Source organism: Argentina silus, assembly GCF_951799395.1.
Source record: "Argentina silus genome assembly, chromosome: 9".
Lineage (NCBI taxonomy): Eukaryota > Metazoa > Chordata > Actinopteri > Argentiniformes > Argentinidae > Argentina > Argentina silus.
Window position 1 is genome coordinate 9,228,323 of NC_139663.1, and position 26,280 is coordinate 9,254,602.

Sequence of the window (26,280 nt, forward strand, 5' to 3'; positions counted from 1 at the left end):
CAAACGACTTGACTTGAGAGTTTATAATACATCCCTACACAGTTCATTAATGTGAGGGAATTAGTGCATACGTAGGAAAACGGTAGCGTTTCCAAGTAGACTTTTCAAGTTACCCTTCAGAACTTGATTCGCTACTTCCCTTTTCTGCTCCCCTCTATGATATCATTGTGTGCAGCTGGCATATGGCGTACTGCTGCTCTGATTCATAAGCAGCTGACTTCATGGGTGAAATGGATTTCTGCCCACTGCATTGGGATATCAGACAGATTTAAGCATATCGACCTCAAAAGAGTGCCCCTTATTTGAGAACAACTGAATTTATATGGGCTTTATTTTATGATATGTGAGTGTAGAAGATTTGTCATTGTCACTTGACTTTGTAGCACCTATTGACAAGTGGAATAATAAACGAACACTGTCTTTGTCTGAATACACGCGTACAAATGTGACTCTCCCTATTGACCAATTCTGAGATAGTTCCGAGTTGGACATTTAATAATATCCTAGTTCCAAGTATCAAATCAATGCAGCATTAACATATTAACACATTTGGAGTGGCCGTCGTGGAAGACCGGGGGCGCGCAATCAATTTGCAACCCCGCACCCTCACCCTCAAGAGATAAACCTTGCGCGTGCTCAGCTCAAGAGCAGTAGTTTCCGTTTTGTTTCCTGAGCTCATATCTGTGCTAGCACTGTCCCTCGTTTCGTCTGTGCAGAAACAGCTAGATCGCACAGCCAGTGTCTGCTTGTCTGACACAATTTAAGCATCATCAACAGACACGGTAAGAAAAAACATATACATTTACGATTGTTTCAAATAAATAAGTAAAATAAACTAGAATAAGACGATACGAAGCTTCTGTCATAAATTCTATTCTAACTAAGTTAGGTTATTCTAATTATTCGCTCCTGCCTGATGCACATTTCTCTCTTTGAAATATAATTGTTTGTACGTGGCACGATCGCTGGCATGACCACGCTGATTTGTTTTGTCTAGCGTAGCATGCAGCCACTCCCCGTTTTCATCGCTTCATTGTTACATTATTGCATCAAGTTGCGTACGTTCACATACTGGTTCACATAAAATGTTATTATTTTTAAACTATAAACGACCGAAGATTAGCAGTTCGATCACTTGCCTGAAATGTTGTGTGTCGATTAACGTTTGTCTCCTGGCAAACTTGTCCAGCCTGTGAAGGGATGACCATGCTCTTTTTCATGTCACGGTATTGCGCCATTGACCGTTAATATTGCAAACAAGCGCTCTTATATACTTTTAGTAGGACCTGGATAAATAGTTTCTTTGTTACTCGTGTTGATAAAGCGTCCCAGCAGCAAGGACCAAGGTCTTCCCACCCACACCAAGGGTTGGTATCAGTAGCAGGTGTTCGTGTCTCACCCTGGCCTAGTCAACAGCACACGCCCCTGTTTTTTATCTGGCTATTTCATGTCATGCCCAAAAAAAAATCAAATAAAAAATCACATTATTGGTAAGCATATTATGTTATACAATTGATTCAAATGATTCTGTATGATTAGAAACCTCATTGTCAAGCAAAACTAAAGGTGTTTTTTTCTTTCCTCATCCTTAATTAACATTTTCTACATTTAGACGGTGGCGAGTCACATTCAGTTAAATAATAGTAGAGATGATTTTGTGCTGAAAGCGTTGAGAAGCATGCAGTCACACCTCACACCCTTCCAAACACAGTGCTCAAATCATATTCAAGCCTCATTAGTAATGGCTGGTGTCGCCTAGAGCCCGCGCCGCACCCCCTTTAGCACTTTGATCTCTCAGGGATAAATCTTGAATAGTAGAAAGAAGGTATTGGACAGTCTGGGCAGCTGTACTGTAGAGACCGAGACCTTCAGCCAAGGCCCCCCAGAGAGTGAGGAAGGAGAAAGCCCTGCAGTAATTACATAAGAGTCTGCTGCTCCCTTTTCTCTAATGAGACATTTCAAAAGGGATCATTTGACTCACTCCCTCCAGATGATGTGTACTCAATTAATGAATTGACTGTTTATTTTGTTGTTAAAGTGATAGTTGAACAACAAAAGCTAATTAGGCAAAACATTTTTTAACTGATCATGTTTCTATGGAGAGGGTTCTCATCCTCATTTATTCTTTAATCAGTTTCCCAGTCCCATTCTTATTGCAATGAGAAACTGGTATGGAATCCATACATCTAAGACCTTTATTTCTGAGCCTTAACATGTGTTTTTATCATAAGGTACATGGTGCAACGTACTGCCAGAAAGGAGCCCAAATATGGATGCTGAACAGACCCAAGAGGTGTTGGACACCGCATCAGAAACTCAGGAACAGCAGGCGAGTGGAATGGAGAAAGTATCTGTGTCAAAATTAGACGTACCAGGGGAGTCTACAGAGCCTGAGAAATCACCAGTCAAGGTTCAAGAAACTCTGCAATTGGCTGTGAACGGGCATGAAGCAGAGCAATCAACAGTGGATGGGAAAGGAGCAGAGGAATTGCCAGAGATGGGGATAGATTCTGAAGAAACACACGAGATGGAGATGGAAGCAGAGAAATCACCAATGAAAATGTCTGAACCAGAGATGTCTCCCGAAAACATCCCAGAACCAGAAATGTCACCAGAGAAGGTCGCTGAGCCAGTTTCAGTATTGTGTGTAGAACCAGAAAACATCCTGAACGTGGAGCCTGAACAGCAGCCAATGCCAGAGAAAACCCCAGAACCTCTGCCTTTGGATGAGCCTCTGGCAGAGAATAACACTGAACCTGCGCCAGAGAAAATGGGAGAACCAGTCCCAGAGGCTGTTCAACTGTTTGAGCAGGCAGCGCCTGAGCCTGTAACACAGCCAGAATTTGAGGAAGTGAAACAGATTGAACAAGTAGAGAAAGTGCCAGAGGAACCTGAGATTATGATGGAGGTGGAGGCAGAGCCTGAGACCGTAAAGGAGGTGGAATCCGAGACTATTAAAGAAGCAGAGTCAGAGAAAGCGGTAGAAGCTGACGCAGTGAAGGAGACCGTTCCAGAGACGCAGGCAGTAGCAGAGAACATGAAGGAAGTGGAATCTGAGAAACCAGCTGAAGCTGAAACTGTAAAGGAGGTGGCATCAAAGACACAGGCTGATGCAGTTAAGGAAGTGGAATCTGAGAAACCAGCTGAAGCTGAAACTGTGAAGGAATTGGCATCAGAGACACAGGCAGAAGCTGAGGCTGTTAAGGAAGAGGAATCTGAGAAACCAGCTGAAGCTGAAACTGTGAAGGAGGTGGCATCAAAGACACAGGCTGATGCAGTTAAGGAAGTGGAATCTGAGAAACCAGCTGAAGCTGAAACTGTGAAGGAGGTGGCATCAGAGGCACAGGCAGAAGGTGAAGTGGAGCAGCAGGAGGAAGAGCAGGTTCCTGCTCCTGGCTCCCTATCTTTCGCCTTCCTGGAGCAGGAGCAGACCAAGGTCACCCTGCGCACCTCCCGCACTCTCATCATCCTCCGAGGCCTCCCTGGCAGTGGTAAGAGCCTCCTGGCACGTGCCATTGCTGATAACTATGAGGATCTCTGCACTGTCTGCTGTGCTGATGACTATGGGGTGAAGCCAGAGAGCCCAGAAACATCTGTGGATGGATACAAGGCTCTGGATGAGGCTATAGTGGCATGCTGCAGTGGAGGAACTGCTGCCTCGGTGGTGGTGGTGGATGATACCAATCATACCCAGGATCGGCTGGCCCGTCTGGGAGAGGTGGCAGAGCAGCACCGGCTGGTGGCCATTTACCTGGAGCCCCGCACTGAGTGGAACAGAGACTTGTCACAGCTGGCCAAGAAGACTGGCCGTGGGTTAGAGGAGGCCCAGATCCAGGCCATGAAGGTTCCACTCGAAGAGACAGCCCTGCCCTTTTTCTTTGGTTGGTTTCTTCTCCCCAGCGTCCAGGACAAGGTCAGGTGCACGTCCATGGACTTCCTGAAGACACTGGACACCCTGGAGGCCTTCAAGAAGCATTTGACTGATTGTGAGTATACCTGAATACATTTTGCATAAATAGTTGAATTGATGCATTAAGAATCAAGTATGGCTGTTAAAACTGTGAAATGTATCCATCAGACTTTTTAGTCTCTTGGATTTGCTTGTGAGACAACTGAGCTTGCTTTGTGTTGCAGTCACGGGTGAGGCTGAGAAGGAGGTGGACCTGGAGCAGTATTTCCAACCCAAAGGAGCTCTTCATTGCACTACCAAGTTCTGTGACTATGGCAAGGCTGAGGGAGCCAAGGAATATGCAGAGAAACCAGTAAGTCAAAGTATTCATGATAGGACTTGCTTGATATTGCTCATATTTCCCTGTGTTGTCAGGGCTAGTCAACAAACCATTATTTAGTGTTCTCTTTTTCAATATTGTATTTAGATTTCCTTGCAGCTTTTGTCACATTTTAACTTTGTTTACCTTTATTTCCCTCCCCTACTCTCTAGGCTGTAAAGGAGTTGTATGGCTCTGCGTTCGAACTGCTACTGAGTGCTCTCTTTGTCACACCTCGCACTGTTGGCGCCCGGGTGGCCCTCTCCGAACGTGAGCTGGCTTTGTGGCCTGATGACGCAGAGAAGGAAGCCAAGTCTGTCGTCCCGTCCGCGGACACCTTGCCCCTTGGCAGCCGTGCCCACATCACCCTGGGCTGTGCAGAAGGTATGGAGCCGGTGCAGACGGGGCTGGACCTGCTGGAGATCCTAGCGCTGCAGCAGGAGGGCCAGCAGGGGGAGCTGGTGGAAGAGATGGAGCTGGGCTCTCTGGCCTACTATGGCAAGGGCAGGTGGTTGCTGAGTCTGAGAGAGCCTGTCACTGCCCAAGCCTGCTTCTCCAGCATCTATGGGCCCAAGAAGGCTGACCAAGGCAAAAAAGAGGCGGAAAAGAAGAAAAAGCCAAAGTGCACCATATTGTAAAGGAGAGGAGGAGTGTGATAACATTTTGCTCGGGATGATTGGTGTCATAGTGTTTGGATTTGTTCTGTGGGAGGGGTGTGTGTTTGTGCTCTGTTTGGGGTGTTGGAGGTGTCTTCGGATAACCCACCCTAAATCCACAAGCTGTGTGCCTTTCTCTATTGCTTTGCACCACAACCCAAGAGGCCTTTAAACCACAGTTAGGTCAAGCTTTGCTTCTTGTTCAGTGTCTTTTCATGCATTTCAGTGCCAGAGTTGCAACTGGATTGGTATTTCCTTAGATGAGATCGATTTCATAGCTCATTTGCCGTTAAGAGAAGTAGCACCACTTCACACCCTCTGCAACTATTTTTTCACTAAATTCTCACTATACTCTACTTCTAGACTATATATGACCTTTTCCGCATAAGTCAGTGTTCTTAAACATTTAGATGAGTACATATTTAGTATGAGTGGCTCAGTTAGTGTTTTCTTTGCATGCCGGGTTTCACAGTATCAACCCTAATAATACTATTTAGCTTATGTCTGTGAAAAGCTGCCACAAATCTCCTGCAGTAATTTCTTGCGACACTGGTCAGGTTCCTGTGGTTTAGTTGTGAGTTGTCTGTCGGCTGTGTTGTGTGTCTGTACATGTCTGTTTATGTTTGTGCGTGAAGTTTTTTTTGTGTGGGAAAGCTCATGGGCCAAAGGTGTCTGTGTGTGTGTGTGCTGGATATGATGTGCTAGACTGTGAATTATTCAGAGATGTCCTCCTAGTAAACTCTTGCACAGTGCTGGAGAAATCAAAGGGAGAATGCTGATGAATTTGCAGTTTATTTCATTAGCTGGCACTTGGTACTTATCAAATGCTGTGAATCCAAGGCCAGACCAAGGCAATCTTTGTATTCTGGCAGACTGCACCATTGAGTCATCCCTCTCATGCGGTTTGAACTGCACTTCTTTTATCACATTTCAACTTGTATCCACTGTCAATGACTGATGTGTAGGTTTCTTAGGGCAAAGCCATGCTTGTGTAGCTCTTACAATGAGTCACTATTTTTGCACTTGTTTTTGTACACTTAATAAAGAATATGCTTTGCTTCCAAATACTATGGTGTGATTTTTGTTGATCAACAATACTAGCCTCTTTGCATCTGGGCACAATTCCCACTGACTGAGAACAGGTTTGCAGACTATTTCAACACAATCATCTTTACTCTTAACAACAAGATGCCTTCATGTAATCATTCATGGAACTTGAAATGAAAATGGAAGTCACACATCACACTTCTCTTGCTGTGATGTTTATTAACCACCATTGTTTTGGTTCAATAGCCTTCCTCATGGTGTGATCAGACAGTGCTATACACACACATATATCCTAAACTTAGACTTAGCCCTGGTCCAGAAACCCCCTGCCCCTTCAACCAAAATAGCATCAATCTTAAAAGGTTTGGATTGTATGGGAAAGATGCTAATAGCTCCACCTTGCCCTCTGATAGGCTATGATAAGGTGGAATTTTTACCACCTTGCTGATGGTAGTACAGCCACTATAGTAGTAGCCACAAACTATTGTCTATGGAGTACAGTCTAGGGGTTATTTTTGGGCAGGTCCTACATATTATTAGGTGGTGATGTTGGCCAACAGATGGCACTCTACTGCCTTATTGGTGCAATGTAGAGGAGGAGATATTGTTGTAACAGAGGATGATATATATTTGTTTATTTATTTATTTACCTCCATTGTAGGATGTTGTAGTACCTTGATCCCTTCCGTACCACACAACAAGTTGTCGATGATTGTCCCAACCTCACAGGAATGATGTTGTATGATGTGCTGTTCCACTCATGAGAGACACCTGGTGACACAATTCTGCATTGCATTGAATTCTGGAGAGGCTTCCTTTGACTGAATGATCCACTTGTCTGGGACTGTCGGCAGTGTCTGTCCCTCCACCTCACATTCCACAATGACTGATTCCTGCCAAAATGTGTGCTCCTGCTGTTCATAGTAAAAAATAAATAAATAGGTGCTATGATCTAAAAGCAACTCAATTTTATGATATTTCACACTATACCAAACATTTGTGTGTGTGTGTGTGTGTATACTCTAATCAATGTACTATTCTGCCTTGCCAGCAGCACCAGACCAATGAGTACATACTGTGCAACTGTGTAGTTGCTTAATCTCTTTGTTAACTTAGAAGAAATTGTGAAAAACTGTCCTGTTCCTATGCAAGAATCCAATATTGCTCCATGGGGCTGATTTTTCCAAATTGTTTTAATTATCCTTATACCACATATAGAAATCCTGTGAAAATATATTCCTTTGATAGATTTGTCTTTTCATAAACAAATGGTTATATGTACATGTATATGATTGTCCTGAAACTCAATACTGTAATGCATTTGAAGGCTATTGGCCAATAATAACTTTCATTGGCAAATATGTGTGTATCTGAACGGTCAAGGCCAATGACAACCAGGAAAAGTTAGTGTAGTTGCCAAACGATTCATATTATTAACTTTTAGTCTAATTGAAACAGGTGCCCCATAGTGCCATATGCATGATCATATGATCCGATTCGGATTGGCTACAATATATCAGAAAGACAATGTCAGCCAATCAGTGTGCAGAATTGATGAGCGCTCAAATACATTCAAAGTGTACCCTCTCTTCCTTCCTTTTAAGAAGTAATCACAGATCAATGTGATTGAATGTATTCGTGCAAGCTTGTCACTGCATTGTTTTTTTATACACATATAATTATATTTCGATGTTGCTTTCACCAACCACGTCATGTCAGATCAGTGATTTCCTCAAGGAAGGAAGAAAGGATGCATTCACTATTTAAACAGGGCCATTTTTTTAACGAGTGGTGGGCGTGAACGTTATGAAGCAAGAACGCTGGCATGGGGTGGTGTGAGCCAATCGGAGAGCAGTGATATCAGCCAAGCCTATCGGCAGATAGACAGAGGAGAGAAAACTGAGGAGGGAACACAGAATTGTATTCACTGCGTGGCCCAAGCTGACCGTCTTCAAAGCTCCTGAAGTGCCTGTTTAGATCCGTACAACTCTTCACATCACATCACAACGCAACATCGGGGAGCTCTTTCACATTCAGTATTTTAAGGTAAGAGGTCACAGGTAAATTACAAAATCTACCATATGACAAAGAGGTGAAAGCTGACGTATCCTAAAAAATGTTAAATGTGAAAAGCGAAAAAAACCGACAGAGAGAACGAGTTGAACTGGTCAGTCAATGAGTTCATTGGAATTCCTTTAAGTCCCGAATTCATTGGATGATAATGAATGAATGAATGAATGAATGAATGAATGAATGAATGAATGTATGTATGTATGTATGTTATTTCTCTGTATTAACCTTGTTATGGACTCTGACTGTTCACATGCCATAAATGCTTCAGTGTTTGATTTTGATAATTTCCTTATTGCCACTACCTGCCCTGTTCATATTATACCTTAATCTGAATGCAAGGAGGTTTTTCAACTAATCAGTTTTGCCGATGGTGTGTGTGTGTGTGTGTGTGTGTGTGTGTGTGTGTGTGTGTGTGTGTGTGTGTGTGTGTGTGTGTGTGTGTGTGTGTGTGTGTGTGTGTGTGTGTGTGTGTGTGGGCGTGTGTGGGCGGGTGGGTGTGGTGTGGTGTGGTGTGGTGTGTGTGTGTGCGTGTCTCCATCCTTCAGTGTATCTGTTTGTCTCATATAACCTCCAGACATTGCTCATCTTCTCTTGATAAATGTTATTGAACATCATCCATGCTAGATCATTTGTGTTCCTGAGGAAAGGTGATATCTCAGCTCTGACAAGCCTCTATGTATAGGGGAAATAGATGGACTATGATATACTGGGGCTGGATGGGTGCCTCTACCCTGTGTTATATTGGCCTGGGACCAGTGTCGTCGTGACTCAGGGAGAAGAGGGATCAATACTGAGAAGGCTCCAACGCACCCCCATTAATCCACATAATCAAGGACGGCCAGGGTAGAGAGAGCACTTACCAGAGCCAACACCACCAAGGCTTTTTACTTAATGAAGCACGGAGAAGCCGTCGGCTGGCTCCTCCAGGGTTACATTAAAGAGGCTGTAGTCATTTCTTGTCTATTTCTTAGCTGTGATGCTGCTAACACTGTTTACTTGTGTTTTTTTTGTTTTGTTTTTTTAAATCATCAAAGTAATACATTACTAATTATTGATGGCCATCTCCTCTGTGGTAAAAGAAGTGATAAGCATTGCCCCAGTGAGTATAGCAGGAAGTCAAGGCCAGATCAATAACAGGGTAGTTTTGCATCACAGTTCTGGGGGAGAGGGGCAGATGTGGGGGTTGGTCTAGTTTGGAATCGTGAGCCTGCAGATTCAAGTGCCAATCAAGCACTGAAAAATTGTTAAGAATGATCTCTCCTGGTTATTGCTCATGTGGCACCCCTAATACTATTGAAGACCCTATTAAAGGACAGATTTGGTCTAATCTCACTTCCTTGACTGAGGTGGAGTTTCTAGGCTCAAACTCCTTTAATAGATAATACAACTGTGTTTTTTGTTTTTACGGGTAGATCAGCTTTGAAAACAACTGTGAGTTTGTCCATTTACCATATGGCATCATTTAACCCAGCATGACGCAAGGGTCACAGCCCTTAACTTGGATTTGAAAGGAAAAATGAGACTTGCATATCCCTGTACCTTTGTAATGTTAAGCATTTCCACCATAAATGAATCACACGCATACAATCATAATAATTATTTGGGCTATACTTTCACTGGCTTTTAGAAATATCTCTTTATGAATAGTAATATTTGTGCTGACAGACAGCTGCCTTTGATTGGATACTTGAGGGGTCACCTTTTTAGGGCTAGATTAGCTTTGAAATTAGTAAACAGGATTTAAGTTGTATCAGATGGCATTACTTGCATTATTTCTAGTCCCTTTATTATTTTTTGTGGTGTGAATTGTTTTGTATATTAAATCATAAACCGAATTCCATGGTATTGGGACAACAAAAATGTAACCTTTTAACCTTAAGTGAAACTGATACTGATAAGATTACCATTTGTGGCTGAAAAGGACAACCTTTAAACCACAACACATCACATACCACAGGTCTAACGGGGTCAACGTGGCACTACACTAGCGATGACATAATACTGTAGTAATGAACCCAACCTGCATAACATAACTAGTGCATGAGATTGCATGTCTGATGTTTGCACATCGAGTAGGTTCTAGTCAAGTTTTCTCACCTCATGAGTGATGGGCCTCTCTCCAGTGTTTATTCCTGGCATACCGACAGTGGCCTCTCCATGTCAATAGATCAATGAATGTCAATAGTTTCTCAATGAATGTCTGTGAATAGTTTAAGGCATCTATAGGATACTGTTTCAGTGTAGTGGGCTATGGTATGAAGTGTTCTTATGTACGTGTGTTTGTTGTCCTCTACACACACACACACACACCTGACCCCCTCTGTCTCTGGTGATTAGTTAGTTGAAGCTCGCAGGGTCCTGATGGTTTGAGTGGCAGGTTCAAGAGCTGCGCTAATCATGTTAGCGTTAGCATCGGTGCATGAAGAGGTTGGTTTTTAACTAGGCCACCACCTGAAAAGTGCAAACAGAAGAGATGACTGGACAGATGGAATTGAGACCTCTGCATCTGCAGTTTGTGTAATAATATTGCTCTCTTAAGTATTTAGCCTAAGACAGCTGTTAACATTTGGATATTTGATTAGAATGTCTCTAAACTATTTTTTTTACCTTGTATTGATATACACTTATTAAGTTAATCTTGTTTTCCTATAATCTGACTCTCCTTATCTCTGCATCCATCTCTCTCTCTCTCTCTCTCTCTGTCTGCTCCTCCTCCTCTCAGGCCACTCTTGTCTGATCTGCCATGTCGGCCAAAGCCATCTCAGAGCAGACGGGGAAGGAGTTCCTCTATAAGCACATCTGCACCTCGGCAGCTGTCCAGAACCGGTTCCGCTATGCTAACGTGACGGCGGAGACGGACTTCGACCGGCTGGCACAGGACCATCCCTGGCTGCTCACAGAGGTGAGACGCTGACCCACGAAACCACCAGCAAAGACATCAGCCGTTTCTAGAGCATGATGATGCATCCACACAAGGTTAAATGTTTCCTCAAAAGGATGTGTTATATTTTTTTCCGTATCCTAGTCATAATAAGCCTGTAGCCCATAACCATAAAAACACATTGCCTCAGTATGGCTTGTGTGCAACGATCTAAATGTGACAGAGAAAATCACTTGGGAGAGCTCAGTGGTCTCCTGGCACCGGTTAGAAGCCATCCTAGCCAGCAGGCCTGTCTCCAGAACCTCTGACGGCTGTAAAATGGAAATGAAGCAAAGCAACTGTAGAGGAGAGTAAACATCCACAATGGGAAGAGCGGTCGTAATGACCTCATCAAGGAGGAGTCACGGACGGAGAGGGTTTAATCGAATTACACTGACTCATATCCCAGCCATCTCTCTGTCTCTCTCTCTCTCTCGGCTGGGAGGTTGTTTTAGTGCTTTATCAGGCAGTGTGATACAGAGGTATGGAGGGATGTGGAAGAGGAGGAGGAGGAGGAGGAGGGCAGATACAGATACAGGCACAGATACAGGCTCTGTGACAGGATTGATTAAGAAATCACATTAACTTTCACCCTGGAACTTCTCTGCTGGGTCACTCTGGCAGGCGCCCAGACGATAATGGCTCCAGTCTCATAAGTCACAGTCCATCTCTGATTTACCTCTGAGAGGTAGCAGGTTGGGGAGGCTGCAGCGTCACAGGAAACGTGCCTGGCTCTGTGGATCTACTCGTCTCAGACATCAGGGTGGGGTTAAGATGCTGAACACTCGCGGTGTGTAACGGTGCTGTGAGTGAAATTAGCCATTTGTGCCGGACCATAAACTACAACCCTTTGAAGTGTTAGGGTTAGGGTTGACCTTGGTACACAGGTTCACAAACAAGGACGTGTCATCAGCAGTGTGTTAATGGGAGGTTAACAGCATCATCATGTCAGGTGGTAAGTGATGGTAACCCCTCTCACTGATGTCATTGTCCTGTACGTAGAGAAAGATGTTCTATTCTCCTATGGTCCTGAATATGATGATGTCATGCTCACATTTCAGCCATGTTGTGTCCCTCTGATAGAGACTGGTGGTGAAGCCAGATCAGCTGATCAAGAGACGGGGGAAGCTGGGACTGGTGGGCGTCAACCTGGACCTGATGGGCGTGAGAGAATGGCTGAAGACCCGCCTCATGAAAGAGACCATGGTAAGTCAGCCACACACACACACACACACACACTTCCGTACTCCTCCTCAAACACTGACCTTTTAACTATCTTCTAATACACTTACAGTGATATTAAGCCACTCTGCCCTCTCTGTTTCTCCTTTCACCCTCTTTCCCTTTCTGTGTACTACCCATATGTGTTAAGTGTGTCTTCCTCTGATGTACATATGTGTAAGTTTGCCTACAGAACTGCACAGATTGCAGATGAGCTTTCAGTCAGGTGGTACAGTAGTCAAACAATCCAGCCTGAAACGGAGTCCTGGTAGTGAGTAAACACATTTGTTTTAGTGCAAGCAGCACACTTCAGTCTGTTTTGCCGTTTAGATTTCTGTGCTTCATAAACCACGAAGGAGGGGAGGGAGGGAGGGAGTGAGTTAGAGATCGGCAGTAGGAGGAGGGGGCTTGGATATATCACTTGCCAGACATTTGAGATGACAACGTCAGTTGCTGCTGGTGGCCATAAATAAGAATAAATGAACTGTTAAGATTGTGTCCATCAGGATGAAGGGTGTTATATTGTAGGGCAGATGTGACTGCCAGTGTTTTTATGATGCATCTTCTCAACACAACTATTCAACAGCTTGTATCATTTAATTTGTTTTGCATTTCTTTCATAGTTTTAAATGCATGTTTGTGCTGTAGATGCTTATTGTTATTAACAGTGGATACTGTACTGCAGACTAAGGTGTGTGTGTGTGTGTGTGTTGTAGAGTGAGGCTAGTCTGTGACTGACTGTGTTTTTAGTCTGTCTGAGAGACTGGCGGTGTCTGGACTGAAGGCAGGAGGGGGGTCAGAGACCAGTCACTGTGAACAATGTGATCTGGCAGCTCCAGTTTTCCTTTTCGCTCTCCGTACAACCTATATTTCTCTCTTTTATTTTCTATCATTATATCTTTATATATAGTTTTTAATCTCACTCTTCTTTTTCTAACACCCTCAGCCTTCAAATTCATTCATTTGTACCTTTCCTGAAGTTTGGCTGACACTCTGGCTCATTGACTCACTTCCAGAGCTGTCTGTAGGCGGTCTGCTCAGACTGTGAGACCATGGTTTCCATTAGTTACCGAGTTTAACCAGGGTTGTGCTCCTGTTTCCAAGCCAACAGATGTTTGTGTGTCACATCAATAGAAGTCTTTGGTCTCTGCCTTATTTCATCAACTTAAAACGTGTTTCCGATTTTGACCTTTTTAATTCATTCCATTTAACCCACGGCTGAACCTCCCAGTCTTCTTACACAGTATTCATCACTCTACCTTCTCCTCTCACTTCCTCTCCTCCCTTCTCTAGGGGGCAGTGAGAAGTGTCAATATGCAGCTAATTTATTGCTAAATTGGTCCCAGCCCCTCTAGGGTCTTCAATCAGATTACCTCTTTTTTCTTCCTTTGTCATCCCTCCTTTTTTCCCCGTCTTGGAAATGTCAACCTTCTCTCTCCCTTGCTTTTTCTCTCTGTGGCTGGCTGCTCTCTCAGGCGGTCCCTGGTTGTTTTATGCCTGGTGGCCTTTTAACTTAGGCAATGTGACAGCTAGCTCAAATGAGCTGGTTGTGTTAGCTGGGGCCTTGCCTGCAGCAGTACATTGCAAAAAAATGTTCTTTCCTTTTTTTCCACCCTGAATCTCATTTTCATTTTGAAGTCGCTGAGGACTAGACTATTTTGTCTCCATTTTGCAAGTTGTGCTCAATGTTAGGTTGAGCCTCCTAAAATAGAAATTTATTAGATGCATCCAAACCAATTTTTTCCCCTGGTTGTTTTATGAGTGTGTGTACTTTGTGACCACTTTGACTGTCTTGCTGGCCTTGAATTGTGCTCATCCATGCTGTTCTCCCCTTCAGCTTTTTCTTCCTTCCCTCTCTTCTGCTCTCCTTTTCCCTCATTTCCCTCTGCCTCTATCAGTCCTGAGGGCATACCTGTACACAAGTGCACTGTTGCATGAAGTTATATCCTCCAGACACACTCTGCAGTAGGCTTACTTCTAATGTTCAGATACATTATATCCTAGAATTCTTGATATTTCCCACGTGAATTCATACAGATTTGCTTTGTCTTTGGTCTTAATTAAAGCATCTTATTCCCAGCCCAGTACAGTGTTCGTATTTTTTAACTCCTCAGTAAATGGGTTTTGTATGTTTTTCAGGTGGGAAAAGCAAAAGGGATCCTGAAGAACTTCCTCATTGAGCCATTTGTTGCACATAAGCAGGTAAACCATTTGATTGATTTCCTGTGACTGCACCACACCGAGAACTGCAGTCCAACAGGTTTTTCCCGCCTACTCTAATACGTTCACTTGTCTTGTTGGGTATGACACCTTTTTGTTCCTCTCAAGACAGTGTGATGTCAGAACTCAAACATGCAGTGTTGTGTCTCTTACTGTGAGCTGTCTGTCTGTCTCCCTCTCAGGAGGAGGAGTTCTACGTGTGCATCTATGCCACACGGGAAGGCGACTACATCTTATTCCACCACGAGGGAGGGGTAGACGTTGGTGATGTGGATGCCAAGGCCCAGAAGCTGCTGGTGGGAGTGGATGAGAAGCTCAGTGAGGATGCAGTGAAGAAACAGCTCCTCGGCCATGTCACCGCCAACAAGAAAGCGTAAGTAGAGAACAGAGAGAGAGAGATGGGGAAGCGTTGAAAACCTTGCACTCATTTCAAAACGTACTAGAAGATCAAGGATGGGCAACAGTTTGTTCTCGGGGATGGAGTGGAGTATCTCTTGTGGTTGGGCCACCTGCACCACACAGTACATATGACAGAGAGGAAAGCGATGTCGAGGCACTTTCAGATAATGCAATAAAGCTGATGGGGGGGGGGGGGGGGGGGCTTCCATTAGACAGATGACTAACTCCCTCCACTACCTCGCGTTTCTTCAATCACCCCCCTCCCCCGCTGTTCCCATTCTGAACACGTCCCTGGAGCCTGCTGGTTATTTTGATGGGTCTGATACAGTGACCCGCCCCTCTCTTCCTCTCCGAGCAGCTCTCTGACAGCAAGGCCTGGCTGGGCTCACTGTCTTGGCTGACATTGAGGAAGACGGCTCTGCATACTTTGCCAACCCCCTCCCCTCATTTCCTCACCCTCTCTCCCCCTCCCTCTCTCCCTTGCGGCGATCCCGAACAGGAGTAGGACCCTTAGCCCCATCAGAACCTGTCAGGAGGTGCTGAGTCACTCTGGGTTGGGCTGCGGCCCGCTCCCAGAGGCCAATCGACTTCTAGCACCTAGAGCTACTGACAAGAGACTGACACGGTCACAAGGGCAAGGAGCTGCCTGTACAATCTGACAGGCAGGGAGAGGAAGAAATACTGCTTCTAACCCCCCCCCCCCCCTTCCTCCACTCCTCATCCCTCTGTTTTGACAGGAGAAGGCAAGAGTAAATTAGATTTTTTTCTCCTTTGTAGCAAGGCTCACTCCGGCTAATTTACAAGGGCTGTGGAGGAGCCAGGCAGCTGGCTCTCTCGCCTCCTCCCCCAACCCTCCCTCCCTCCCATGTTCTCTCCTTTCTTAATGATGTTGGCTGTTAGTTTTATGCTTTATGCGCAGTGTAAAAGACAGTGACTCAGAGTTTTATATATATAATATATAACACGTATTCCTGAGGGACATTCATTAGAATGCACAGTTAGGGAAGTGGTAGATCTTCCAGTAAAACCATATTTATTTTCCTGCACATGAATAATGACATAAAATACCTCCGTGAATAAGCAATACACGTCAGCTGATGGGGAAGATGGGGAAGATTAAAAGCTATTGTAGTCATTGGACAGTGATAAACCTGTTGGTTCTCATCTTTTTTTTCCTGCAGGGTTCTGGCCAGCTTTATGGTTGGGCTCTTCAACCTGTATGAGGACCTGTACTTCACCTACCTAGAGATCAACCCACTGGGTAGGTCCCTTCAACAGCCAGCAAACACCCACCCACATGTGAAGCTCTGACCAACTCCCTAATGCAGACATGCACTCATACGTGCTTACGATTTTGGCATAAGATTGAGAGGTTTTGAAGAAAGATCTAACGCAACATGTTATTTTTAATTTCCTTTTGAACAGAACAGAAGTTCCCAACAACATATTCTAATACTCAGAGAGGAAGACATTAAATAATTCATGCCCCTGCTGTTTGATGACTGCAGTGTGTGTTTATAATGTGGTAATTGGGCATCAGTATATGCCTAGCGGCAGCTGTTCCTGTTGAGTGCGCTGGGGCTGCTGAGACCTCCTCTTCTTGCTTTGATGTCCCCATCCTCGATCCCCTCTCTCCCCACATCCCCTAGCCTCACACCCTCCTGCAGAGAGAGTAGCAAGGGTTAGGATGCCCCCTGGGGGGTGGGGTGGGAATGGTCCTCTCTCACGTCCTCATGTTCTATTTTAGAGCTTATCCCCAGCAGAAGCGCTGCTGGGGTTGGGCAGGTCTCTGTGGAAATTGCGTACACACACACACACACACACACACATACATTTCCTTCTCTTTATCCTTTCCAACCGTACCTGACCCCTGCCTGAATCCATTTGGGTTGTCCTTCTGGGAGCTGAGTGGAATGGTAACACAGATGGAGAGGAGTCCTCTGATTAGATTACAGCTGATGCCAAGTGATTATCAATAAGTGGATGCGCCTCTGCGCCTGGCTGTGTTTAACCCCACTGTTCTCATGGCAAGAATAACCATGTCCTATTCTTATCCTAGCCTTGTCTCAGACTTTTTTTCTTTTTTCTTTTTCTTTTTCTTTCTCAGTGGTCACAAAGGATGGCGTGTTTGTGCTCGACATGGCAGCCAAGATCGATGCCACGGCTGACTACCTCTGTAAGGCCAAGTGGGGCGACGTGGAGTTCCCACCGCCCTTCGGGAGAGAGGCCTACCCTGAGGTGAATGGGAAGACTGCATCATATTTCACTCCATCAACATATAATATCTGTTGTTGCGACTCATCAGTGTCATGTTATGTTGAAGGAAAAGGGAGGGTGATAGCGGCCTCAATGGAAGTCATAAAGATGATGAATTGCCTGACAAATCTCTTGTGAATCAAATAAAGGCAACTTTCCTTTACTTATCTAGTCAAATTAGCCTCCACCTAAGGCTCTTTGTCTCTGATTAAGTCTCATAAAAAGAGTCCAGGTCAAGAAATGTTTAACTCAACCATTTTATTGCTGACTAGATGCACACCCTGCTGGTCATATTGTGAATTGGTTAGCTAAATGTTTTACTTTCATCCTGTTGATTGCAGATAATTGAACCGTTTTTACCTCTGTCCTAGCTGCACAGTGGGATGTTGATCAGGAAGGGGAGGAACTAGCACAGGCCTTTCAATTAGCCACTGACTCACCCCATCTCCATGGCGATACCAGACAGAGCCCCTCCACACAGTGAGGGTTGTCTGGGCTAAGGGCTGCAGGGAGAGCCAAGCAGGGGGGGCTGGGCTCATTGTAATGCATGGAGTGGAATCAAACACGTGTTTGATACCATTCTTCATTCCATTCCATGCATTACAATGAGCCTGTCCTCCAATTTCTATCTCCACCAGCCTCCCCTGGAGCAGAGACAGTATGAGCAGACCAGCTAGACGACTAGATCTCAGGGTTTTTGTTTGGATTTGTTTTTGTTGTTGTTTTTGTTGTGGTAAACTGATCAAATGGGCTTTTTTGTGATGTTCTCTGGATTCATCTGGCACTTGAGCTGGTTCGAGACCAAGGCTGTCTGGGTACCAGACGGGCCTGTCTAATTGGGCTGCTGTGTGCCTGTGGATGAGAGATGGGGCCAGCGGGGGCCTTTGATTGGACGTGTTTACTTTCAGTCCCCAGCTGTGTCAGTCGCAGTCACCAACACATCATCTGGCTCTTTTTAGTTCCCTGTGAAGTTTGAAACATGGTATTCAGTTGGTTCTCTACCATATTTACATTGGCACACACTGACATGGATTCTTCTTCAGATAACACTGAGTTATGTCTTTTATATTTTGTTAGAATTGGATTATTCATGACCTACATCGCCTGAAGATGTCCATTTTTGAGTTGAGCAGAGAGGGTCTTTACAGCTCAATTAATGAGTACTCAAACCAGTGGCTACCCTGATTACTGCTGCAATCAGATCAGGAGTGTGTTATTCTGCCACTGCAGCTATACTACATCCACCATCATCTAATCTTAGGCTGACCTTCCTCTTTTGGCCCTTACAGGAAGCCTATATTGCAGACCTGGATGCCAAGAGCGGTGCCAGTCTCAAACTCACTCTGCTCAACCCCCGGGGGAGAATCTGGACCATGGTGGCAGGAGGAGGGGCGTCTGTGGTCTACAGGTACGGTTACCAAACATTAAGTTAGAATCGACCGACTCGGTTAGGTATGCTTGGTTAGTAAAAAAATAAAATGTGAATGTCCATTCACCCATATTCTTCAGTCAGTGATATGTTCAGAGTGGCCTTTTAAGATTTGTTTGCCCTAGCCACAGTGTCTGCCCAGCTCCAAAGCTACCTCGGTAATAATTGAGTTTAGCATTAGGAGAATATGCCAGTGATGCAGCAGTGAAATTGATGGCACAGTCGCCAAGCCCAGACGCTGCTGGTTTAGCAGAGCTCTATTAGGTTCTCGAACGATGCCATCTTAACGAGAGTCTGGAGGAATGAATAGCGTCTTCTCCCTCTCCCATCTGTCAGGGGCGTCAAGCGTGATACACAGATACACCTGCCGTGACTAATTTGTGTGTGTATGTGGGGGGGGGGGGGCTTTAACAATGTTAAGTACTAGAAAGTGGGTGATATAGTGCTTTGTGGCTTGTATGTTGTCCAACTGCTCCTGTACATTTGACCAATGGAATCCCTCCACAGTGACACCATCTGTGACCTGGGCGGGGTCGACGAGCTGGCCAATTACGGGGAGTATTCTGGAGCGCCCAGTGAGCAGCAGACTTACGACTACGCCAAGACCATCCTGTCGCTGATGACCCGCGAGAAACACCCCGACGGTACGCCCTGTTTGTGAAATGTTTTGAATGTGTTTACAGGTACAGGTTGTGTATTCAGTGGGATTTTTTCAATGCCTCCCTCTGCTCCGCAGGAAAGGTTCTCATCATCGGAGGAAGCATCGCAAACTTCACAAACGTTGCAGCCACCTTTAAAGTAGGTATAAAGATTGCACACAGAGCTGATATTTAAGAGAGTAACTGTGTATAGAACAGCAATGTCTTCAGCTCATGTTATGAGGTTGTGATTTGTAATTCCTCTTCTCTCTGTGGCAGGGCATTGTGAGGGCCATCAGGGACTACCAGGGGCCTCTGAAGGAGCACGAGGTCACCATCTTTGTCCGCCGTGGGGGCCCCAACTACCAGGAGGGCCTGAGGGTGATGGGAGAAGTGGGTGAGTACCTCCACAATACATATTTTTCCCACAGGCCTTTTTCTTTTTTTGTATATAGAGCAATGCATACAATTCATCATTTACATTCACCTGTACAGCTGTTTTAACATGATGAAACCATCTCATTGCTGTCAGCTCACGGCCAATTTATTTGTAGTTTTTGATGAATATATCTGACGCTGAGTATGTGCGTGTCAGTGTTTTTTTTTTTAAATGTGTTCCTTCTTTCCTCAGGTAAGACCACCGGCATCCCCATCCATGTCTTCGGCACTGAAACCCACATGACTGCCATCGTTGGCATGGCGCTGGGCCACCGACCAATCCCCAACCAGCCTCCTGTCGCCGCCCATACTGCCAACTTCCTGCTCAACTCCAGTGGCAGTGCATCGGTGGGTTACATGGTGCCTGTAGTCCCTCAAAGACTGATTAACAAGAATTTAATTAGGTGGATACACAATCTGCCTCGCTGTGGATCGTTATGCAACAAATCGATGTCACTAAGTCCATCAAACAGGGCTGGAATGAACACTATGAAATCCTGCATGCTATGATCCGTGTTTCATCCATAACTAGCTTGTTCTGTTCTGTTTGTGTCCCAGGCCCGTGCAGCGAGGTTATAGGAGAGTCCTGCTGTGTCTTTTTATACTGGATTGCAGGGTTTTGTGTGCTGCTGCTGCTGCTGTGGTATTGAATAGCAGGCTGTGCACAATAGGCCTCTGATGCAGCCTGGAGGGGGCCATTAAAAATGTGCTGTGCTGGGGCTTTCAGAGAACTGTGTGTGTGTGTGTGTGTGTGTGTGTGTGTGTGTTTGTTTGCAGTATGTGTGCGTGCATATGTGTGCGCGCTGAGCCACATCCCTTTTGATATGTCGCCCTCCTTCTCCTGATGTCATCCGACACTCGGAATGGTAGGCTCATAAAAGAAGTCCAATGCAAATCTGAAGAAGAAGAAGAAGAAGGCTATCCCACTTCTCCTGCTCTTTGTACCTCGCTGTATTGAAGTTGAATGTAGGGTCCAGACATGCAGCTCCTGTTATCACAGCCAGTTCAAAGCACAACACCCCCACAGTGCCATAGATGTCATCCTTACACAGCGCACTATTGTGCAGCTGGTGTAACTGCAGGTCTAGAACACAAGGCCTCATTGTGCTCCCTGTACACCACAGTGCTTTTACAGATAACACATGAAATGTACGGTTTTCTTTTGGGTTTTTTTGCCAAGTCATTATAATCCAGGCAATTATAAGAAGTAGGTTGGAAATGATTGCTCAGCTCTTGAGCCAATTAAGCAACCCAACAGTGCTCTTAATTAATTAATACTCAATACAGTGATATTCTACTCAGGTCTCCTGCTTTTCCCCCTCTTCTCTCCTTTGTTAGACCCCAGCCTCCACCAGGACCGCCTCCTTCTCTGAGACCAAGACAGGGGGCGGAGCCACACCTGCCAAGAAGTCCAAGGCAGGCACCGCCCCAGGTGAGCACTTTGACACCCACACACCCATGTATGAATAGGCTCCTCCTAAACTGGTTCCTAAACTGGACAGTCCACTATGAAACCTAAGGATTTGGTGTATTTACTCAGGTGGTTATGTAAGAGGGCCCTGCCACGTTTACATGGATGCAGTGAAGCGAGAGACTTCCCTGTCTGCTCCTGCTCTCATAGAATTTGAGTTTGTGGATCACAGCTCCCCCTGTGGGTCACTTGGGGACTCATTGTCTAGCATAATCAAAGGCCTTCCCTTTGGGAGAGCAGTACATGTGTAATTTATATTTGACTAATGTAGTAGACGCTATTATCCAAAGTTACTTACAAGTGCATTTAAACTGCATTCAAATTTGGAGTCTGAGCAAGCATCAGTAAAACTCAGGCAGGTAATGAGTACGAGGACACACACACACACTTACTGTGCACACACTTGACTACAGATGTGTTTCATTTGGGTGGAAGCTATCACAATGTTGTTACATTAATACTTGTTTTGTACTATTGTTGTTTTTGTTGTTGTGATTGATTGTTGCGTGGTGGTGCAACAGAGCGACAGGCTTCTCCAGACAGGCCAGGAGGTAGGAAACCCCCCTATCAGACACGGGGCCTAGGATATGGCTTTACTCCCTAGAGCCCCTGTGGAGCCCCCCTGGGCGGTGTGGTCCTGTCCTCTCTCCTTGTTTAAGTGTCTGTCTGCTGGAAGTGGCTTCCATGCTGTTGTAATGTATTTTCCATGAGAACAACGACAATTTTGCCTTCATGACTTCTGATCACATATGTGGTCCTTATTGGAACCTACGAAAACGTATAGTTACATGTTGTTTTGCTTAGTTTGTCTTGCTACCACCCATGGTTGAATTCCCCTTGGTTGTATTATCTGTCACCGGCTGGCGATATTTTCCTTCTTTACTGTCTTAACAGCTTGCTGTGTGGTGTGTGTTCTGTTGGCATTGTGTGCCCTGTCAGCTGAATATAGACTCTCCACTGCTTATATTGTCTATTGTCTATTGTAGAATCCCCTTCTCCTGGTGGTAAGGTGATGTAACTTTTACAGATCTTCTGAGTAACTGTGTGCATGCTAAACGTCAGTCAAATGTGACCATCTTTGAAATCGAAAGTGAGATTGTCCGGCTGAAATGTTTTTTTTGTTTTCTCTCTCCTTAACCCGTCTCTTTCCCCTGTGTGTCCCTGCGTCTCTAGTAAAGGCGGCGTCACTCTTCAGCAAACACACCAAGTCCATAGTGTGGGGCATGCAGACGCGGGCGGTGCAGGGCATGATGGACTTTGACTATGTCTGCTCCCGGGAACAGCCCTCTGTGTCTGCCATGGTCTACCCGTTCACGTAGGTGTCCCATGTCCTGCCTCTTTACCACCTGTTTACTACTGTCACTGCGTGTGTGCGTGCGTGGTCTCTGGCTTGTCTCACTGTCTGGTTTGTGTGTTCCAGTGGAGACCACAAGCAGAAGTTCTACTGGGGCCATAAGGAGATCCTGGTGCCTGTGTATAAGAACATGGCTGACGCCATGAAGAAGCACCCAGAGGTGGATGTCCTCATCAGCTTCGCTTCCCTGCGTTCTGCCTTCGACAGCACCATGGAAACCCTGCTGTACCCACAGGTAGCAGCTCCATACAGTACCACTCTGGGGATAAAATGGCATGTGATTTAGAGTAGGCTGTAGATAGGATAGAAACACACACATGCACACAGTAACTGTTGCTCTTCATATGTGAATGTTTTCAGATCCACACCATAGCCATCATTGCGGAGGGCATCCCTGAGGCCCAGACCAGGAAGATCATCAAGAAGGCGGACGAGAAGGGGGTCACCATCATCGGCCCTGCAACGGTAGGCCCCAGTATTCTACACCCCACATTCATGCGATTAATCCTTGAAATATACAGATAAGTGTCTAATCTTTGTGTGTGTGTGTGTGTATGTGTTCTTCCTCAGGTTGGAGGTATCAAGCCAGGCTGTTTTAAGATTGGTAACACAGGGGGCATGCTGGATAACATCCTGGCTTCTAAGCTGTACCGTCCAGGCAGTGTGGCCTATGTATCCCGCTCTGGAGGGATGTCTAACGAACTCAACAACATAATCTCTCGCACCACTGACGGCGTCTACGAGGGAGTGGCCATCGGCGGAGACAGGTGTGTGTTTTGGTGTGTGTGTGTGTGTGTGTGTGTTTGGGTGAATTTCTGAGTGTGTGTGTGTGTCTAATGGTGGTCTCCTCTGCAGATACCCCGGATCTGTGTTTACGGACCATGTGCTGAGGTACCACGACACCCCAGGAGTGCAGATGATCGTAGTGCTAGGAGAGGTGAGGGTTTGCCCAACACCCTCACACACTCTATCACTGTTAATTCAGGCTCATGGGCTCCTCCTTAACTTACCATAGGGGGAACAAATTATCCTCCAAAGTGTATCTATCTACTGCAATCAGCATCTTTTGTATTACGTGTAGCTAATGAACATCAACATTAATGATCTGTGTGTGTTTGTGTGTGTTTGTGTGTGTGTGTGGATTGATGTTTAAACCCACACTCTCCACTGTAGATCGGGGGCACAGAGGAGTACAAGATCTGCCAGGCCATCAAGGAGGGCAGGATCACCAAGCCTGTGGTGTGTTGGTGCATTGGCACCTGTGCCACCATGTTCACCTCAGAGGTAAGTGGGCATTTGAGGAAGGAGGGTAAGGGGCATGGATGAAGGGGTTTAGGTTAAAGAGGGTTGGTTTGGTATCTCTGGGACGTAGGGCATAGTGGGGCTGTGGAGGAATGGGTTTGGGTCTGGGTTTCTGAATATTGAATGTTGACCCAGTCTGCGCCCTGCTCCTTCCTCCAGGTCCAGTTCGGTCATGCTGGCGCTTGTGCCAACCAGGCCTCAGAGACGGCATCGGCCAAGAACGAGGCCCTGAAGGAGGCTGGAGCCTTTGTACCCAGGAGCTTCGATGAGCTGGGAGAGATCATCAAGTGAGTGCAGCGCCAGGCTCTCATTATTAGTATTCATGACTCACACAAACGTACAAATACTCACATAAACGTACATGAGCATACACACTCATACAATACAGACAAATGAACAGGCTGGTGGACCTTTGGTATTTTCAGGTTGGTTTGCATATCTTTTCTAATGCAGCTCATATCAGTAGGAGGAAACATGTTGCAATGCAAGTGATGATGATAACCATTTTGACGGTGATATTGCTGTGGCTTTTACGTTTTCTTATCCCCCTTGCAGATCGGTGTATGACGACCTTGTTGCCAAGGGAGTGATCGTTCCAGCTCAGGAGGTGCCCCCTCCCACTGTGCCAATGGACTATTCCTGGGCTCGGGTGAGTAAGCCAACCAGTCATTGGCACAAGTGTTAGGGATGGATCAGGATAAATCAGGATCTCTGATTGGCTGTCCTCTGCTGGGTATTTGCTATTGGCAACCATGTAAGGAATACTACACTGAACCATAACAGATTGTGTCAAACCGAAACAGATGGAGAGCAATGGGAGGGCGTGGTAACCCTCTCTATCTCCCCCCCCCCCCTTCATCCATTAGGAGCTGGGTCTGATCCGTAAGCCAGCCTCCTTCATGACCAGTATCTGTGATGAAAGAGGTCAGGAGCTGATCTATGCAGGCATGCCCATCACTGAGGTCTTCAAGTCAGAGATAGGCCTGGGAGGAACCCTGGGGCTGCTCTGGTTCCAGAGGAGGTGAGGCTCTGCACATCAGTTTCTTTAAAGAGGCCATGACGAAACCCCCCTATTGTGCCCTGGGTTCAATAATCGTTGTATGTCTCTGTCCCCTCCCTGCCCTCTGTCTCCAGGCTGCCCAGGTATGCCTGCCAGTTCATTGAGATGTGTCTGATGGTGACTGCTGACCATGGGCCTGCTGTGTCTGGGGCCCACAACACCATTGTCTGTGCCCGAGCTGGCAAAGACCTCATCTCCAGCCTCACTTCTGGCCTACTCACCATCGTAAGACCTTGCTCAACTTCTTGTACTCACCTTTAGTGACACTAAAACCAGCACTGTACCCTCTACTGGAGGCAGTGACAACTGAAGAAATGTTGCATTGAGCTGCAGTAGTCAGTGTGTGTGCATGTGTTTGTATTTAACTTCAGGGGGACCGTTTTGGAGGAGCCCTTGATGCTGCAGCCAAGCAGTTCAGCAAGGCGTTTGACAGTGGGATGCTGCCCATGGAGTTTGTCAACAAGATGAAGAAGGATGGCAAGCTGATCATGGGCATCGGTCACAGGGTCAAGTCGGTGAGCACAGTCTCTGCGGTGCTTCAGGTGTTTCATTTGTCCCCTTTCTGTTAGTTGCCTTGCAAATACCGATGTGTATTTATGTTTAATTCAGATCAACAACCCTGACATGAGGGTCCAGATCCTGAAGGACTTTGTGAAGCAGCACTTCAGTGCTACTCATGTGTTGGACTATGCCCTGGATGTAGAGAAGATCACCACCTCCAAGGTAACAACCAGTCCTGCTGTCAGCTCGTCCACACTCTGTGTTGTTCTTATTGAATTGTCTGTTTCTATCCTATTTCTCTTTCTGTCATAGAAACCCAACCTGATCCTGAATGTGGATGGTTTCATTGGAGTGGCCTTTGTGGACCTGCTCAGGACCTGTGGTGGATTTACACGGTAGGCAAACCTATACTGTTTTAATGCTTGTCTATGATGCTATATGCAGACTTCTTAGTCTGTTTCTCCATTCATACTTGGTTTGCCTCTGGTGCCGGTGTCAATGTTTTCTTTTGTTGCATCTACTCATCATTGCCCCCTGTTGTCGCCTCTCCACAGGGACGAGGCTGATGAGTTTGTTGAGGTCGGGGCCCTGAACGGAGTCTTTGTCCTGGGTCGGAGCATGGGCTTCATCGGTGAGTCAGGGGGGGTCATGATGATAACCCTGCCATGTTTGACCCTGTATCACCCAGTGAGAGACTGTTATGGGGAGGGAGTTGGGGTATTAAGGCCAGGACATGCCCATATTACATTATACTCAATGCCTCCTTTTCCCCCCTCCACCCAGGACACTACCTGGATCAGAAGAGCTGAAGCAGGGTCTCTACCGCCACCCCTGGGATGACATCTCCTACGTGCTCCCAGAACACATGTCCATGTAACCAGAGACCAGGCCCCACCGTGGACAGGACCAGGAAGGAGGCAGCCCTTAGTTCCCAGTGTCTCCTTACCCCAACCTTCATCCCCACCTCAACTGTGCTCTGTCCCCGCCAAGTGGAGGGAGGACAGTTATTCGTTTTGATTTGCGACAA

At 45.9% G+C, this 26,280-nt stretch overlaps 2 protein-coding genes across 2 annotated transcripts; both read left to right on the forward strand.

Moving 5' to 3' along the window:
• Window positions 1-659: 659 nt before the first annotated feature.
• cnp (2'',3''-cyclic nucleotide 3'' phosphodiesterase) lies at window positions 660-5,989 on the forward strand. Its single transcript, XM_083676697.1, has 4 exons — window positions 660-782; window positions 2,232-3,986; window positions 4,135-4,262; window positions 4,442-5,989. The coding sequence occupies exons 2-4, from the start codon at window positions 2,270-2,272 to the stop codon at window positions 4,904-4,906; spliced, it is 2,310 nt and encodes a 769-aa protein (XP_083532823.1). The 5' UTR covers window positions 660-782; window positions 2,232-2,269; the 3' UTR covers window positions 4,907-5,989.
• A 1,895-nt stretch (window positions 5,990-7,884) lies between these two features.
• Window positions 7,885-26,280, forward strand: aclya (ATP citrate lyase a). Its single transcript, XM_083676633.1, is given in 30 exon segments — window positions 7,885-8,017; window positions 10,767-10,946; window positions 12,048-12,170; window positions 14,325-14,387; window positions 14,588-14,778; window positions 15,986-16,065; window positions 16,912-17,042; window positions 18,350-18,468; window positions 18,997-19,133; window positions 19,226-19,287; window positions 19,407-19,524; window positions 19,759-19,913; window positions 20,904-20,997; window positions 21,558-21,587; window positions 22,210-22,351; window positions 22,457-22,625; window positions 22,751-22,855; window positions 22,961-23,157; window positions 23,246-23,327; window positions 23,564-23,674; window positions 23,852-23,979; window positions 24,248-24,341; window positions 24,559-24,713; window positions 24,827-24,977; window positions 25,124-25,267; window positions 25,362-25,475; window positions 25,566-25,648; window positions 25,808-25,884; window positions 26,037-26,054; window positions 26,057-26,280. Coding segments are annotated over 29 exon segments (3,306 nt in total). The 5' UTR covers window positions 7,885-8,017; window positions 10,767-10,787; the 3' UTR covers window positions 26,131-26,280.

Excerpts from the sequence above, each read along its gene's own strand:
- cnp (XM_083676697.1), top strand. The coding sequence starts at position 2,270 with ATGGATGCTGAACAGACCCAAGAGGTGTTGGACACCGCATCAGAAACT. Across the intron at positions 3,987-4,134 it reads CAAGAAGCATTTGACTGATT|TCACGGGTGAGGCTGAGAAG; the intron begins GTGAGTATACCT and ends TTTGTGTTGCAG. Across the intron at positions 4,263-4,441 it reads AGGAATATGCAGAGAAACCA|GCTGTAAAGGAGTTGTATGG; the intron begins GTAAGTCAAAGT and ends CCTACTCTCTAG.